This window comes from Clarias gariepinus, chromosome 11 (assembly GCF_024256425.1).
Source record: "Clarias gariepinus isolate MV-2021 ecotype Netherlands chromosome 11, CGAR_prim_01v2, whole genome shotgun sequence".
Classification (NCBI taxonomy): Eukaryota; Metazoa; Chordata; class Actinopteri; order Siluriformes; family Clariidae; genus Clarias; species Clarias gariepinus.
The window spans coordinates 15327906-15344271 of NC_071110.1; the positions used below are offsets into that span (position 1 = coordinate 15327906).

Below are 16366 nucleotides of genomic sequence, written 5' to 3' on the forward strand. Positions count from 1 at the left end.
CGAGAACGAACATGGTCTGGTCTGAAATCTTCGTCTAATGGGGCATAAGCCATCTTTATCCACAGTAATCACCTAATCCGGCTCGGAGGACCAATTTGTAATCTGGTATTACGTTTGAGTTGCTTAGGTTAGAGTTATGATCACTGTGGGGCATCGGTTAGAATGCACAAGGCTTGGTTCTGTCACGGAGGGGAAAAAGGCAGGAGAGAAAAAGACCCAATAGCAGACACAGATACTCTCAAGGGAATTTATTAGGGGATTAAAGGGTTAAGTTACAGCCACAGGGTGTGTGTGTGTGTGTGTGTGTGAGAGAGAGAGAGAGTCAGCGCGCAGCAGGGGGCGGCGCGAGTATGTGTGTGTGTGTGTGTGTGAGAGAGTCAGTCAAGGCGTGCACATGGGTGCTTTGGGGAATACCTTGTGACGTAGCGGGAGTCCGGGCAACGACGTCAGGGGATCCTCCGTGAACCCGGAAGTGGGAGCGCACGAATCATCCTCGGATGTAGCGCAGAGAGCGGCCAAGCGCTATGCGGATTCCTGACGTGGGTCCGCTTTGCGGTCGAGGATAGAGGTGCAGGGGTTTCCGACTTACGTCCGTGAGAAGTATGAGCACGGCGCGCATTGAGGGGGGTTCTCCAAAGAGGCAGAAGTCTTCTTGCGCCGCGGCAGGGTGCGTCACTGGCCGTGGACCGAAGAACACAATCGGCGTCTTTAACCAGGTAAGAGTCGATAACCAGTAGATCCAGCCGCATGAACAAACAAATCCAAAGGGCGAGTCTGAAGTCAGGAAACGAATACAGGCAGGGTCATACACGGGAATCAGTCCGAGAATCAGGCAAGGTAAGCAGAAGGGACGAGACAAAAGAGGAATCCAAAGGGGAGCTGGGTCGGCAACGAGACAAAATCCAAGGAATCAATAATATACACAAAGACGTAAGGCACACGAGCGAGACACTGCGGCACCAACAGGTGTGCTCAGCTTGCTTTTAAAGCCTAGGGGTGATCCGTAATCAGATCCAGGTGTGCCGTGATGAACGCTGGGCGTGCTGAAAACTCCGGGGTGGAGTTAGGATTGCAAGGTGCTAGCAGGAGGTGGCTGGCTCGTGACAGGTTCTCCTTGAACCACTCTCTTTATTCCAGCATTTCTTATGTTAATCAACAGGTGGACAGATATGTGGTTCTATATAAAGAAATAAATAAGATATGCCATATGAGTCACTTAAACAGTAACAAGAACAACAATAGTTACTAACCAAATTATACATTCCTAGATACTGAACAACAGATATAATGCAAACACCAATTCTAGCATTATCCTTCTTGCATCATTACTAACGACAAACAGTAGGTGGTTAGAATTACAGTAAAGTCCTATCCTCCCAACATATGTAAAAAAATTAATGGATTAATACTCACAATATTTGCACGCACAAATTCACCAAAACAAGATTAACTGCATAAACAAACAGTTAAAGAGCTGGTTTCTTTCTACCCATCACTACACCAAACAAACAAACAAACCTCTGTGTTAAAACACGATGGAATGTCAAGAAACATCTAATAACGGTCTATTGGTGACCCCTGCTGGACTGACCCACACTTTCCTTTACAACAGCTACTGTAGGTCATATAGGTGTTTTTAGCTAGTAAACACGGACACAAAATGCAATCTAGTAAACACAGGTGCAAAACTCAATATACAAAAGTAGTTGTTCCTGACATAAATCATAAATTTGCTCATGGAAGAGATACATTTAACATAGAAATGATATGAGTTTGCTTTCTTACCTGTTGTTTTCTTTGAAAAACTATGGCTGCCAGCAGAACGTGATTCAGTCCGCAAAAATACTACGTCATGAGGTCACGTGACATGGCAAACTTTTGGTTTGAAGCACAAATGTCCTTTGAGTGAACGGATACATTTAAGTTAAAACAGGGGCTTCGATGTTTGCTTTTAAGCAGCTTAAAAATATTAATTTCGTATAGAAAATCAAAAATTTCCATCAGATCAATGTAGAAACATACTTTGTATCAATGACACAGCAGTTTCACTTTTTTCAGTGTCAGCTAAAAACAGCTAGACTGAAAAAAATTATTTTTGGGATTTAAGAAATGAAATAAAAATGATTTAAGAATTTAGTATATAATATATTTATATAGTATATAAATATTAAAGAAACCAGCATACTTACATAAGCATATATGTATAATTATAACTTACCAGGATTTATATGATTTTATTACAAATATATAACAGTATGAATTGTGCAACAACAGTAAGTACTTCTGCAGACTGGTAGTTATTGTCAGGTGTATTTCCTGTTATTTTTGCTATGCTTCCAATAGACTTTTTAACATCTCTCTTTTTTGACTTCTTATAAAATAAAGTACTTCTCTTGTATACTCCATTTGATTTGTGCGCTGAAAGCAATATTGGCATGAGATACATTCATGATGTACTTTTATTAAATAATTTGGGTTTAATACATGTTCATTGTCTGATGAAATGCAAAGAATAAGTTGTATGAACATGCCCTCTAACCTTACCTCTTTTACTTTAACAGATGCTGTTCTTGTGGAGTTCCCAAACACAAGCGCATCTGATGTGTGAGCTGCCATAAGACGCAAGTGCAACAATGAGCAGTTCAGAAAAAAAATGCTGAAAAAGCTAAAAAAAAGTTTATTTACTGAAGTTTATGTGGTTTCAATGTTCAAAATTTTTTTGATGTTTGATTCTTTCACCTTAACTTTTATGTAAAAACATGGTGCATTTTGATTGGCAGTGAGATTTTAATAAACGCTGTTTGAGTTGTTTATTATGTGCATCTGTCTGTTATTGAAGTTATGTATTTATTGTAATGACCCTGATAACAAGTCCATTCAGCATTGGGGGTTAGCATATTTTTACTTACAAATAATATATTAATATTTTATTGCTAGTGTGTTTTGAAGACACTCATAATTAATTCATAATGTTTTTTTTAATACAAAAAAATACACTTTATTAGCACTAATTAAGCATGCAGGCATATCTTTAAAGTGTACTAAGTATACTTAAAATTGTCTCAATTCAGCACATAAAAGTACACTAAATACACTTAAAGTTGTGCTTTACTACAACTTTATTACAATTAAAATATATTTAGCACAAAATTAGTATGTCAAAAATAGCACACTTTAAGTATACTAAACATTAGTCTGCTGCAAGCATACTTAAATATGCTTGGATTTATTCTACTTAGTATTTTTTTTTGACAAGCGATGACTTGAATTAATCACTTTACATCAGGTCCCACTGGCATGTTGGAAAAGCCAGCGTTTATCTAGCGAATAGACTATATATTTGTGTTTGTTGTATTTCTGGGTGTGTGTGTCTGCATTTTAATCGCTAAATTGCACCCGTTTGATTATCCTTTTGTTTAAAGCGCTGCCTTTTGTTAAATGAAAGTGCGAGCCACAGGTTTACACATGCCAATGAATGAATTTTAGATGGATTTTAAAGCACAATAATAATTTTATTATTATAAACATAATTTATGAATTACACTCAAGTGGGCGGTAGAGCTCTTACGCGGTGGAGATCATTGTCTGGAAATTAAATCTAGATAAAACACACTACACCTATCCATAAATTTAAAAAAAAATGTGTTTTTTGCATTGAGTTTAATCATGTAGCACTTTTAGTATTCATGGCAAAAGCAACCCAACAGTGCCATTAAAGTACCTGAAATAACAGAATTTTGACCCAGCATAAACAACCCAATGATGTGTCTACAGAAACCCAGCATTTTTTTTTGTGTATAACTACAATTTGTTTTGTGTATAACTAATAATGAATGGAGAAAGCACAATCGAAGCCCAGGGATTCTACATGCTGTCGCGTTGTATTCAGCAAGTAGCATTTATTTTTTGTGTTTGTTGCAGTTCTGGGGAAGTATGTCTGCAGTTTTATCAATAAATCTACTCATATCTGTGCACGTGTTTATCAGCCTTTTGATCAAAAAGCATGCACATGAAACTCACATTCACTTTGCAAAAGACAGTGTTTATTGTTTAGTGTACATTTAAAGCGCATATACACAATAAAACAGTATTATTTTAGCCTAACTTACCAAACATTTTCGTATTCTTTGTTGTACCTCGTCTTTTTCCACATGCGCGGGTGCGTTACAATAATAATAAGAATAATAATCAATTCGGAGCACTACTACTAATAATAATACTGAATAGAGAAAGCACAATCAAAAAAGTTTTATCATTGAAGGGGAAAAGAAAATAAAGAGTTAAAACATATTAGTATTTACAGTTTGAGCTCAACACATTTATGAGCTCTGTCGCTTGCTGTCAATGGGCGCCTAAGAGAGATAACACATTTTCAACTTCAGCAGACACACAATACTTTCGATTGAAACACGACTGACGCCTACAGGTAAAGAACAGCATTTTCACAGTTTCCCATGTGCTGCCGCGGCAGCTCGCAAGATCCCTTTTCTCAAAACGCGCGTTCTTAATGGCCAGATCTGTAGCTCTGCATTAGGCCAAGCATTGAGATGACCAATCAACAAGGTCATCCATCTTCGTCAGCAGGTACGCATCGAACGCCAAAGTGATAGCACTTCCTGTGTCAAGCAGTGCTCTGTTCTTACAAACATAAGAACCATGAGAATAACTTGTGGGCACCGGCATATGAAATTATGTGATTCTCTAAGCATGGGCTCATCACATGGCATTTCCAACCATGGCACTCACCTGAGCCAAATTTGCTAGTTATCTTTGTTAAAAATAGTTGTGTCCTCAATTTAGTTCTTTGTCTTGCATCTGTTCTCCTCTATTCTGTTGTGTTATTCTGCTTTAATCTTTTTTGTCCAGTCTCAGTGATCTGTATTGTTTTGTTACCTGCAGTTATTATTTTTTATTTTTTTGTGGTTATGTTTAAATCTTAATTCAAATCTTAACCTCTGCACATATGGGTTATCGCACTGCAACAATGAGCAGACTAATGCATTAAAGAGGTGAACATGTGTTGTGCTGTGCAAGACTGGGAGCATATGCAGACTCTGCTGGAGAAAAGTGGAATGCAACCCATTCAACCCATTTAAGGAGCAGAGTTGTCCAACATTCAAAGCCCAGTCTGAAAAAAAAAATGAGGTTGATCTTTACCTGTTAGCTTTAGTGTATGCCCTGAAGTTCCTGTTAGCCTCAGTGTAGGCCCTAAAGTTCCTATTAAGCCTCAGTAGGCCTAGAAGTTCCTGTTAGCCTCAATATAGGACCTAAAGTTCCTATAAGACTCAGTGTAGGCCCTGAAGTTAACAATGCTCCAACCCTATAAACGCTGCCCCGCCCCATGCGCTTTCTAAAAAGATGGTTGCAATGCTGTATAATCCGGTCAGATGGAGCACTGACTGCTTCAGTTAACTGCAGTGTCCAAGCAGCCGTATACTACAGTATATTCAATGTATAACATAACTTACGTCAACATAGTTTCATAAATAGATGATGTGGTAAAAAAGAGGGAAAAAAACAATTAATAAGATTTAAATCACTCAATACACAACCCATGATGCTTATGCTATTTTTAATTAATTAATTAATTAATTAAATACTTATTGCAATATTTTTCATGACATCCTTAATTATCCTTGAAGGCATGGTACTGTAACATGTGTAATTTATCTATACCGGGTGTTGTAGGCACGGAATACAAGTGCGGGCAATATACAGTATACAATACAGTATTTTACATTACAGTGTATTTTATCTATTTCAAATTATATACTCTGAAACGTTCAATTAAACATTTAAAAATATATACAAAAACATAAATATAAAAACAATCAACTATTACTGTTAAAGTCAGCCCGTGGCTGTTCAGGGTCAAGTTTATGGGACTTTTCAGTCTTTTGTTAATTTTACTTCTGACTCGAAACCAATGTGGCTTATTAAAGATGCATTTTTGTTGGACATGGCTGTTTTGTAATGTTCAGCTAAATAAATACTGTCTACGGTTTAAATGTACTATGGACATCTCACGATGTAATAAAGACAAGTCTCATTAGATCCTTCTGCACTAATGTTATCGTGGTGTAAATTATTAACGTATTGATGTATTCCACTTGCGGACAAAATAGACCATGTGTCGCAATCGCTATCTTCAAAGAAAAGCCACCGCCCCTTTTCATTCAAACGCATTAGCGAGTGTTTTTATTTTCCTACGTTCGGTTTTGTAAACACAGATGCGTTCAGTTACACGATGGAACCAATTACCCTAACAGGAGCAACAACAACTATTATGACCAGACTTTGTTGAATTTATATTGCTTGAATATTTCGCAGCTTTGTCCTCTTTTCATTGCTACGTGTTTATTTACTTCCTTTTCGCATCACACGTACAGTAGTTACTCAATTGGAAAGGTTATTACCGTCGCGCTCACCACCGTGTAAAAACGTCAGCGGTGTGAAGTTGCATTTCAAAGTTATTCGTAAAATGGCCGCCAGGTGGCGCAAAGTGACATTTTCGCTCGTTGCAGTAAATACAATAGTGTCTGTTATATAGCGTATCTCTGTATCCGTTTGTTGTTATTTAAGTTTGTTATCTTATTTCAGTTACTTTAAACACATTGTTGGTTTGCTCATGTTGGCTCATATGAGATGTAGTTTACAAATGAACACCTGGTTGGGTTATTTTAACCCAACAACTGGTTTATTCATTATTCTTTTGTTTCTCCAAATATCATCCTGCAGAATGTTCGAAATATTACTGTTATTGTGTCACAGGTGTAGTTTTAAGAGTTATTTAGGCAGGAATGCCTGTGTATACAGCTCAAAACCTCCATTAGTTATTAAAGATAGCGTCTATTTAGAAAAAATGCGTCGGGAATAAATACGTCGGGAAAACAGCAAGCAGACTGACTCTGACCTTTTAAAAAAAACGCTTGCGTTCATTTTCTGACGCGCTTAAGTTCACCAAAAACATTACAGAACCGCGCACCTTATTTGCTTTCAAACATTAACAACATCATTAAGTTTTTTCGTTATTGTCTTATAAAGGCCATGTAGTCTAATATAGTTTTATTATATAGTTTTTGCACATTAATCTGACAACAGTTTTTTCAGCCTGTCACGGCGTGCGCCCAAATTAATATCGCTCCTTGCTCACTAGTTAGGCGGCCTCCCCTTCAGACATGTGAAGCAGCGGGACCGCAAAATTACACACGACTGGTGAGCTATCCTTGCTAATGATCCCATGCTTGCAACCCGCGCTATAAAATACTCGGGGTTTATTGGGCTACAGTGGATTTTACTACGCGCTGTGTATGCAACGCGCGTGCAACAACGTGGAACGGCGGCATGCAAGCGTGGCAAATGAAACACGCCCCAGGGACTTTAAAGGAGCGAGAGGTGGGAGGGGCCGGTCCAGCCATCCGCGGAGAGCAGAGTCAGCGCGAGCGGACGGATGGCCATTGCACTCACACCGCATAGTAAAATCCACTGTAACTGTAATATACTATAGTGCTTTACAATGCCAGACAACATTCAAATACAAATTATTCACCCTCCCCAGGTGTAAATCAGCTGTTGTCACCTATACATTCAGAGAAACTGAAATGCCCCACTTTATAAACCTTTTGAATCTGAGGCTGACTTTCAGTGATTTAAATTTGTGTAATTTTAATCTTCTGGATACTAGATTCTAAAGTTGACATTGTTACCTTTTTAATCCTTGGAATGGAAGAACTTTAAATTTTCCTTATAATAGCATAAATTGCATTTTAAACACAAGCGGGGCTGAAAGACCGACATCTGCTGACGCAGTAGAACTTCCTGACAATGTTTTAATTTTATGGTCATTAATTTCAGTTAATAGATCTATATATATATAAAGAACAAAAAAAATAAGATGACACAAAACCCTACATGCCTATTTTCTAATTACACGTGATAAAATCTAAAGGCTCACTGTGTTAACATTTATTGTGCTTAAATTTGACCCTAATAAAATTTTATTTAATTTGAATTCTAAAACAGTGGCAGCTGAAACACCTAAAACAGATGCAGGATAATTTTTTTATAATCTAAATAAAAATGCTTTTTTAAACGTGGGCTATTGTTTTTTACTTGCAATATTTGTTAATTTATTTTAAATGGGGTTTGGTCTCCAGAATGTTAAGCATCATGATCCTCTTCTTTACTTTCCTACATAGAATCAGCGCTTAATCACACGCACAAAGTTTTGTAAATTTGTTTAATGTTTAAGAATAAATAATGACCCCCATTGCGCTGTACCACCGATCAGAAAACCTTATGAAATACAAGTTAAAGACAATTATGATGATCTGCAATGGTGTGCGTCTGTGATGGGTGTGCGCCCAAAACTACTATCGCTACTTGCTCACTCCGTAGGCTCCTTGAATAGGCGGCAAAGGGACGGAGCGCTTCAAGCGCTCCCTCCCTCAAGCGGGGCTGAATGACCAACATCAGCTGTCGCAGTAGAACGTCCTGACAATGTTTTAATTTTATGGTCATTTATTTCAGTTAATAAATCTACTACAAATTTAAAGAACACAAGATATAAGACGACACAAAACCCTACACGCGTCTTTTCTAATTACACGTGATAAAATCTAAAGGCTCACTGTGTTAACATTTATTTTGTTTAAATTTGATCCTAATAAGATTTAATTTAATTTGAATTCTACATTTGTACTGTAATTTTAGTTCTGTGATTATAAATTTGTCTAACTACAATGTTTTACTTGATTTTATCCGCTACTACGTGCAGTTCTAAAACTCGTGTCTCATTTATCCAGCAGAGAATGAACTAAGGCATTAGGAGTCAGTCTGTAGTTATATAGCGCCACTCAGCGGTAAAAGCTAGCAAACGCACAAAGCCAAATGCTACCGCCGAGCGCCGCAACGGTAGAACCTACATTCCGATTAAGTAACCACTGTATAATGCACTCTAAAATCAACACTATCAAACCTGGAAATGATATAACATCCAATCAAACATCACGTTATAAAAAGTAACGAATTCGTCACTACTCTTCGCTTATGCAGCACGGCTAAAAAGATAATTATTGTCACGCTCTCAGTGCCTTCGCGCTAATCAAAGACTTTTTGACATTTTCTTTCACACGCTGTCAGGCTCTCATCATGTTGTCATGTTTTTCCACGCTGTCATCACCCCTTACGGACAGCCCTGCCGGTACACCGGTTTCTCATCTGGTGCTGATTTCATCCAGCTTATAAGGACGTGAAGCGCGCTGTCTTGCCGCTGAATTATTTTGTGTTGTTTTACCGCAGTTTTCTTGCGTTTCTGTTCATTTTTTTTTTACGTTGCCGATTTCGCTTTGTTTCTCGTTTTGCCCCTCGTCTCACGATTTGGATTTATCGCCACGCTTGGATTTAACGGCTTTAAACTTTCGCTTTCTCGACCACGGTCTTGCTTCGCGTTTGTTTTAGCTCGACGCCCTCGTTGACTGATCACACGGCTTTAAACTCTCGCCCTCACCTCCTCGACTACGGCTCAGCTTCACGTTTTGGCACGACAACATCGCAGACGGACTTCACGGCTCTGATCTAACACTTCCACCTTCACGACCACGGCTCTATCTCACGTCCCGGCGGCAATGCGATGCTACGGATCTCGCATCTCACTACAGCGGCACCACAGAAGAACTGGGAGACTCATGACCCGCACATCCACCTGCACCTGGGTCCATCTTCACAGCCCACGATCCGCTACATGCAAACAGAATAATCCAGCCATCACTATGGACCCAGCAGGGTTAAACGGGATGAGACGGGCACTGGAGAGCCAAGGCATGCTCCTCGAGAAGAACCAAGAGAAACTCATTGCCACTAGACGGACTCTAGCTGACGTCATCTCCCAAGTACAGCTTCTCCAGGTACCTACAGCTCGGACCGCAAACTTTGAAACCCAACGAGAGCCACGCCCCTTCCACTTATGGGGAAAAACCAGGAACTTGTAGGTCATTCCTCTCACAAAGCTCACTGATTTTCAAGCTACAAGGGTTTTTTTCTGGAAGGGCTATAAGAAGCTCTTAAGGATGAGCTCATCTCTGATGAACCTCCCACGGACCTCCACAAGTTCATGGATCTGGAACTCACCGGGGGGGTCGACTCACATCTTTATTTAAGATAACCATCCAGAAGGGTACCCCCCGCCAGGAAATCACCCCAACCCAGAATAGGGCACGCGCCTCCTAGTCTGCAGCAGATGGATCAAGAGGAGCCCATGCAGCTAGGCAGGACTTGCATCTCTGAGGAGGAGAGACGCCGACGCCGTCTATTGTTTTTACTGTGGAGGTTCAGGACACAGGCTTAAAGACTGCCCATTAAAAGGGAGGCGCCCCCTAGTCTGATTCAATTCAATTCAATTTTATTTATATAGCGCTTTTAACAATGGTCATTGTCCCAAAGCAGCTTCACAAAAAAAAAAAAAAAAAATTTAAAGATTTTTTTTTTTTTTTAGAAAAGAAAAGAAAAGAAAATATTTGGAAGTGTGTATGTGTGAGAAAAATGTGTCTAGATAATAATGAAATGAATGAATGATGAATGAAATGTCTCTGATGAGCAAGCCAAGGGGGACGGCGACAGTGGCAAGGAAAAACTCCCTGAGATGGCAATAGGAAGAAACCTTGAGAGGAACCAGACTCAACAGGGAACCCATCCTCATCTGGGTGATAACAGATAGAAATAACATCAAGTGTGTTGTGCAGGTGAAAGTTCAATATATCAGAAGTTGTGTAGATTCAGTTCAGCAGTAGGTGCAGAGGGCAGATGGGGTCAGGATCACTGGAAGCACAGGAGCAGGATGTGTAGCTCCAGCCATCATAAAGCAGAATCTAGCTGGAGCAGGTCCTTCTCAAGATGCCTTAGAAACCTCGCAGGGTTGGCCTTTGTCTACTGAAGCTGGCACAATCTCCAGATGTCTCAGGATGGGTAGAAAAATACAGAAAAGATGGAGAGAATTAGCGTAGTTGCCATTCAGGATAGGTGTACTGGAGTATGAGATTATGGGATGAGTTACGCGTATGCCAGATTAAAGAGATGCGTCTTGAGCCTACTTTTGAATTGGGAAACCGTGTCTGCTCCCCGAACAGTGTCTGGAAGGCTATTCCAAAGCTTTGGAGCCAAATATGAAAATGCCCTGCCCCCTTTTGTAGATTTTAAAATTCTGGGAATTACCAGAAGTCCGGAGTTTTGTGATCTTAAGGGACGTGGTGGATTATAGCGTATCAAAAGACTGGTTAGGTATGAGGGAGCTAAACCATTTAAAGCCTTGTATGTAAGTAGTACTATTTTGTAATTAATTCTAAATTGAACAGGTAGCCAGTGCAGGGATGATAATATAGATGTTATATGATCATATTTTCTGGATCTAGTGAGAACCCTGGCGGCTGCATTTTGGACTAACTGTAGCTTGTTTATTGAGGATGCAGGACAACCACCTAGTAATGCATTACAATAGTCCAGTCTGGAGGTCATGAATGCTTTCATAGCTTTTCTGCATCAGATACGGATAGGATACTCCTAAGTTTGGCAATATTTCTAAGATGGAAAAAGGCTGTTTTTGTGATATTGGAAATATGATTTTCAAAAGACAAGTTACTGTCTAATATCACGCCCAGGTCTTTTACTGTTGAGCTAGTAGTAACAGTACATCCTTCTAAACGCAGGCTGAATTGTGAAAGCTGTTGTGTGCTGGTTTTTGGGCCGATGAGCAATATCTCTGTCTTATCTGAATTTAGTAAAAGAAAGTTATTGGTCATCCAATCTTTTATGTCCTGGACACACTCTGTTAATCTAGACAACTTGGGTATTTCATCTGGTTTTGTTGAGATGTATAATTGGGTATCATCAGCATAACAATGGAAACTAATCCCATGCCTTCTAATGATGTTTCCCAGGGGAAGCATGTAAATTGAGAACAGGAGAGGTCCTAAAACTGACCCTTGTGGGACCCCATATTTCACTGGCATTACATCAGACGGTACTCCATTTAGATCTAGTCAGACTGGGAGCACTAGAGGGCTCTCCTCCTGATAGATTTCCACAATCATGTCCCCTACTTCCCGTAAACCAAATCATCGGTGGTCAGGCCCACCCGATTTAGGCACTCATTGACTCTCAGAACTTGATCAGCATTAAAAATCCCTTGTGTACCGCTAGACACTCCGCTCGCCGCTCAGGCCTTGGATGGGAGCCGGCTTCCACCCATCACACATAAAACTCCTCCGTTAACTTTAAGGACGTCAGGGAACCACCTCTCGATGTGACCTCCAACAGTTCCTGGGGTTCGCGAACCTCTATCGCCACTTCATCTGGAGTTTCAGTTCCATTGCCGCCCCCTCATCTCCTTGACTTCCTCCAAGACGCGATTCTACAAGAACGAGGAGGCAGACAAGGCCTTCACAGACCTCAAGAAGTGGTTCACCTCAGCCCCCATACTCACCATACCTGACCCATCTCGCCATTTTGTGGTAGAAGTGAACGCCTCCAACACTGGCATTGGGGGAATCATCTGCCAAAGATCTCCACAAGACAACAAGCTGCACCCCTGCTCATTCTATTTCCGCCCTCTATCTCCAGCTGAGAGGAATTACGATGTAGGAGACTGAGAGCTCCTGGCCATCAAGGTAGCGCTGGAGGAGTGTAGACATTGGCTGGAGGTGACCGAGCTCCTCTTCATAGTGTGGACCAATCATAGGAACTTAGAGTACCTGCGCACCGCCTAAAGACTCGATGCCGTCAAGCTCGGTGGTAGTTGTCTTCTCTAGGTTCAATTTCACCCTGTCCTACCACCCAGGTTTTAAGAACACTGAGCCTAATGCCCTCTCGCATCAGTTCTCCCCCGCACAGGATCCCACACCATGCAACTTTTCATCTTTATTCAAGCAATGTTCCCCCAAATCGCCTCTTTGTTCCCCTCTGTCTGCGCCCACAGGTCCTGGAGTGGATTCATGGATCCAAGATAGATAAATATTAAGTTAAAATGCATGATACTTAAATTAGCAAATTTATATTTATACTTTGTTCCTATCGCTTCACAACTCATGAGAACAGACCGAAACCAGAACCTAACCGCAGATTAAGCATGCGCATATAACCGTTGGTATTTTAAGTGTGAATAAAAATACAAGAAATAGCTTAAACCAAAATATCATGACTAAACATCGCTAAACAGCAGGTGACATGTTTAGTATTTCATTTCTATTTATATTTAGATGGGAATTAATTTCTGCTTATCTTTTCCACACGCCTGCAAAACGTTTTCAAAGCGATGTTTGCTCTTATAGCTGATGCTGCAGCTTCTTATTCACATACCAGCAAATTTTGGATGATAAAGATACGTCGTATAGACGTTGTATAAATGTAAAGATGATGTATCACTTAACAGCTCAAACAGGTGATCTACAGACAATCAAAATACTACTATTAACAAAATGTGATGTTTACCAGAGGACACTCTTTGGCAGATGTCTCCGCGACGTACCTGTGCTATCTGGGTATGTCCTAGGTTTGGTTCTTTGTCTTCCATCTGTTTTGTTCTATTCTGTTATGTTATATGGTTTTGATCTGTTCTATCCAGTTTTAATAGTCTGTGCTGTTTTGTTACAGTATCTGCAGTTATTTCTGGTTTCTTTTTGGTTATGTTTAAATTTTAATTAAAATCTTGATCTGTGCATATATGAAACGCCTGGTATCCTCAACCCGTGGGAGTAGATCAAGATCAAGTCTGAATAAACAAAATGCCATAGTAAACTGTCATCAGGAATTTAATATCATATTTACAAAAAAAATACTCCATCTGTGAGCTCATGTATGTATGTATGTATGTATAAAAAGGCAGATATTCACTTCATTAATCTATTCAAACATTGTCATTTAATTTATTACGCTGTATAAACAACAGTTTGAAAAGATATAATGAATTAAATACTTTGCCCTAGCTAATGTATAATTTCTATGAAAGTAATAGGGATTAAATTTGGAGGTTACACATGAATAGCCATAGTCACATAGAGCTGCAACACCTGTTGAAATGTTAAATCTGTTGCAAACAATTTAATGTCTATATTATAGCCACTAAATGAAAGTCTCAGTTTCAGTACATTTTCAGTTTGTTGTAAACTTCTAACATTCATATGTTTTAATTTTAGTTAACTCTATGTATACACACCCACAATGCAATTACATAAAAAAATGAACTTTATTATAAACTAACTTAAATGTTTATGTGATGCCATATACATTATATGGTTACTTTGGAAAGACCTTAAAATGGTTAATCAATTTCAGAAACTGTTGTCTTATTTCTTTGGTCCTTACTCCATAAATAATTGGATTGAAACAGCTTGGAAAAAGTAAGTACATTGTACTCAGGAAGACACGGCTGGAGGGAGAGAAGTTGTTTCTTATCCTGTATGACATAAAAGCAACTAAAGCAAAAGTCAGACTAACTGTCATGACAATTATATGAGTAAGGCATGTATTAAAAGCCTTTAAACTTGTTTTACCAGATCTCAAAATAGAAAAAAGTATTACTATATAGGATATGGTAATGAAAATAAAATCAGCAGTCATGGTGAGGAAAATAACTGAAAGCCCCAATATATTGTTAATGGTAATATCTTCACATGCCAGCTGCACCAATGCCATGTGTTCACAAAAACAATGATCTATTTCATTTATTGCACAAAAAGTTAATTTTCCAGCCCAAAAAAACATTATAGTAATTAAGAACACATTTCTGATAACTGGGAATATTATGTATTTTAGAAAGTTGGTAATTGCCATGTATTTGTGGTAATTAAGAGGTTTACATATAGCAAAAAAACGATCTACAGCCATCCAAAGCAGTATAGTACATTGAAATGTACCAACACAATGAATGCAAAACATTTGCACCAAACAGCCCACAAGTGAAATTTCTTTCCAATTGAAAAATAAACTTATCAGCATATTTGGTATAAAAAATATTGGCAAAGAAAGGTCCACGACTGCCCTAAGACCAATTAGAACACACATAGGATTGTGTAGAGACCTCTGAGATATTATTATGTATATGAGTATAAGGTTTGAAGTAGAGGACAATAAAAACATGAGAAGATAGGGAATTGATAGAAATGGCCCCCATTCTCCCAAATCATGAAAACCAGTAAGTGTAAATGTTGTAAATGAAATATTTTTTAGAGGAGCCAACATCATCTAAAGATTTCTAAAGTTTTGGATTTGCTCTAATTTCGCTAAGTCTGTGGTCGTCAAAAATGTTAATGCTTTATACATGAATGCAAATTTAAATTAAATATTTGTCAACATTTAAAATTATTTTAACAATTTACCATATTTTGTTAAAAAAAAGACCTTGCAAGCTGGACAGTTCCTTCAGGGTGCAATTATTATCAGAAAATATTACGTTACGTTATGGTTGCCAAAACTACTACAAAAGCAATTATGTTGTTCCCAATTACATAGTATAAAGGTGATATATAAACCTTTTTAACTTGTTCATAGAATAATTATCAATATAATTATTAATAAATAGATAATAATTTTCAGCTGAAAAAAATATTATAAATACACAGCTAAAGATAAATTACACTCCAAACTCACACTGTGCAAAAACAAACAATCTGGAATATGCTTTTTTAGTTTTTTTTTGCAAAATTGATAAATAGACTTTCTTTGTTCCTTCTGGACATTCCAGAATCTTATTTCTCTAATCTTGGTCTCTTTATATACTGTTCTTGCAGTCCCTTGTGGATCCATCATTTGTTTAGAATATTATGAGGCAACATGATGGATTAGCCCCTTCGCTCCATACTAGTGCTAATGAATTTTTTTGGTGGTTGTTGTAGATATTTTTTTTAAATAATAAGATGCTTCAAAAGTCAAACTCAATGATTTTCAAAAAAAGATGGAATGCAGCCAAGACAGGAACCACAAGGAAAAATCAACATTAATTAAACAGGTGAAATCAACTTCAACCTAATAAACAAATAAATAAACAAACAAAAAAGTGTGCAACAAAACAATAACACAAATACATAGCCTTTTAAGCTAAATTGAATGAAAAATAAATAAATTAATTAATTAACTAAAAAATATACCCTTAATTGGCCCAACTTATAAATACAGTAAAATTTAAGATAGTGGGAGCTATATGGTTAGACAAAACCTGTGTAGGCAAAGCAAAGTTAAACACTGCCTAAGCAGACAAATCAATGTTTGCTAAAATCCATCTAGGCAACTAAGAATAGATAAAACGATTGGGGGGAAAGCAGAGTTACATTGAAACAGTGTTAGTTAAACACTCTAAGAGAAAGCAGACAAAGCATGAACA

The 16366-nt window shown here is 38.4% G+C and overlaps 1 protein-coding gene across 1 annotated transcript; it reads right to left on the minus strand.

The window, feature by feature from the left end:
• Positions 1-14283: 14283 nt before the first annotated feature.
• LOC128533528 (olfactory receptor 52K1-like) lies at positions 14284-15237 on the minus strand. Its single transcript, XM_053507812.1, has one exon. It carries the CDS (start codon positions 15229-15231, stop codon positions 14284-14286), a length of 948 nt encoding a protein of 315 aa, XP_053363787.1. The 5' UTR covers positions 15232-15237.
• Between the last annotated feature and the right edge of the window lie 1129 nt (positions 15238-16366).